At 38.2% G+C, this 1,993-nt stretch overlaps 1 protein-coding gene across 2 annotated transcripts in view; it reads left to right on the plus strand.

The window, feature by feature from the left end:
• DHX15 (DEAH-box helicase 15) overlaps nt 1–1,993 on the plus strand; it is a 40,604-nt gene that overhangs the window by 20,826 nt on the left and 17,785 nt on the right. For both annotated transcript variants that reach the window (XM_018565571.1, XM_018565570.1), the window contains 3 exons: nt 97–183; nt 701–850; nt 1,173–1,281. In XM_018565571.1, the coding sequence (XP_018421073.1) occupies nt 97–183; nt 701–850; nt 1,173–1,281 (346 nt within the window). The remainder of the gene's footprint in view (nt 1–96; nt 184–700; nt 851–1,172; nt 1,282–1,993) is intronic.

Genomic DNA, 1,993 nt, shown 5'->3' on the forward strand with positions numbered 1-1,993 from the left:
TTTTTTTTTTTTTTTTTTTAGGGCTGCACCTAATGTCATTGATGTACATAGATGGTGTCTTGCTGTCCTACACATTGTTTGCTATTTCTTATTTAGGTTGTCGTTTCCACCAATATTGCTGAGACCTCGTTGACCATTGATGGTGTCGTATTTGTGATTGATCCTGGGTTTGCGAAGCAAAAGGTATGTCAGTCATAACCTTCAGAACTGGAGAAGATTGGTGTTTTGGTTATTACACATATGGGATTTGTAGCTAATTTAAGGGGGTAATTAATAACGTCATCCATTGTTTAGAACAAACCTGTTGGCTGTTACCCTTATCCAAATCTGGCTGCACTTTGGCTCACCTGTTTTCAGTCTCCTTGGATACTAATGGATAATGAGGCTAAGCTGTACATTTTGCTGTCAGTAGGGAACCAATAAGCGTCTCAACCAAAGGTTTAACCAGTAGGAGCATGCAGCAGCCTTCCTTTGCTGGTTTGGTAGGGTTCTGTTCTACAGTTTTACTTGGTAAACTGCACATACACATAATATGTCTACATTTATTCTATTCAGAGATGCCCACTATTTGCTTCAAAATGTGTTTTGAGGAACTCCTATTCAAAGGGATGCAGTGAAGTCATGATATAATATAGCTTTGTCATCTTCAAGAATTGTTAAAATGTAGGTTTGTTAGTAATTTCTGACTGCTGTTTTCTAGGTGTACAACCCTCGTATTAGAGTAGAGTCCCTTCTGGTGACGGCTATCAGCAAGGCTTCAGCACAGCAAAGGGCAGGCCGTGCGGGTCGTACCAGGCCGGGGAAGTGCTTTAGACTTTACACAGAGAAAGCTTACAAAACTGAAATGCAGGTATATGTTTATTTACAAATGTACTCATTGCTGAAAAGAGAAAAAACATTTTTAAACGCTTTAGTCATTTCATTACTTTTACATTCACTGATAACTGTTTTTTTAATGAATATCTTTACAGAATTAACCCCTTCATGACTGAGGCCCTTTTTTCAATTTTTGCACCCATGTTATATTCCACATTTTAGGAAACATTTTACTTTTATAACCTACGTGATGGTTGACTTTAATTTCTTAGAGGCTAGCAGTATCCTCCCTGAAGGAATTACTGGATTATGTAACAGTGCTTCTTAAATGTTTATATATCTCTATTCATCTTTAGGACAACACATACCCTGAAATTTTGAGGTCTAATCTGGGTTCAGTGGTGTTGCAGCTTAAAAAGCTTGGCATTGATGACTTGGTCCACTTTGACTTTATGGATCCTCCAGGTAAGAGGATGTTTTTGCTGTTTACTGTGGATAGGGGAATTAAGTGCTTTACTTAGTTCAGTCCTTAGGACTAAACTAGAGACATTTTAGCTGTGTATGGCTAACTTTTTTTTTTTTTTTTTTTTTATAAGCTCGATATGTGAAAAGATTAACATAATGTGTAATTTTGACAATTACCCTAATTCATTAAAGCTGAACTCTGCGCACAAGCCTTTTCATTCAGATATATATTAAAGCCACTGTGTGTGTATCACATGCCTTTGAAAAAGTAGTAGTAAAATATCGCTGTGCTACACAGCCTGTGCAGAGAGCAGAGCTATGAGATGGACTGAGTGGATCCACCCTTTACAGACTGCCTGCAGAAAACCACAGGAGGGGAGGCAGATATTAGACCAGTTGCACTGCACTAGAAGAGAGAGCACCAGTGACAGGTCTTTATTACACAAACCTTATGCAGAGCGCATGAGTTGTATCATTGTGGATTACTGCACAGATCTGGAAGAAATGCATAAATGACACAAAGATTCAAACAAGAATACACATCACTTTTGAATTATTTTAAACCCTCAGGTTTTTTTATGCATATATCTACTGCTAGCATGCAGATATATGCAAAAACTTTAAACCATTTTCAAAAGGTTTTTTTTAACTTACCCATGTCTTTGTCGCGCGCTCCGAAGAGTCTCTTGCGGCCGCCCGAGACTCAGAGTCT

Source organism: Nanorana parkeri, unplaced genomic scaffold (assembly GCF_000935625.1).
Source record: "Nanorana parkeri isolate BGI_ZX_2015 unplaced genomic scaffold, ASM93562v1 scaffold859, whole genome shotgun sequence".
NCBI lineage: Eukaryota > Metazoa > Chordata > Amphibia > Anura > Dicroglossidae > Nanorana > Nanorana parkeri.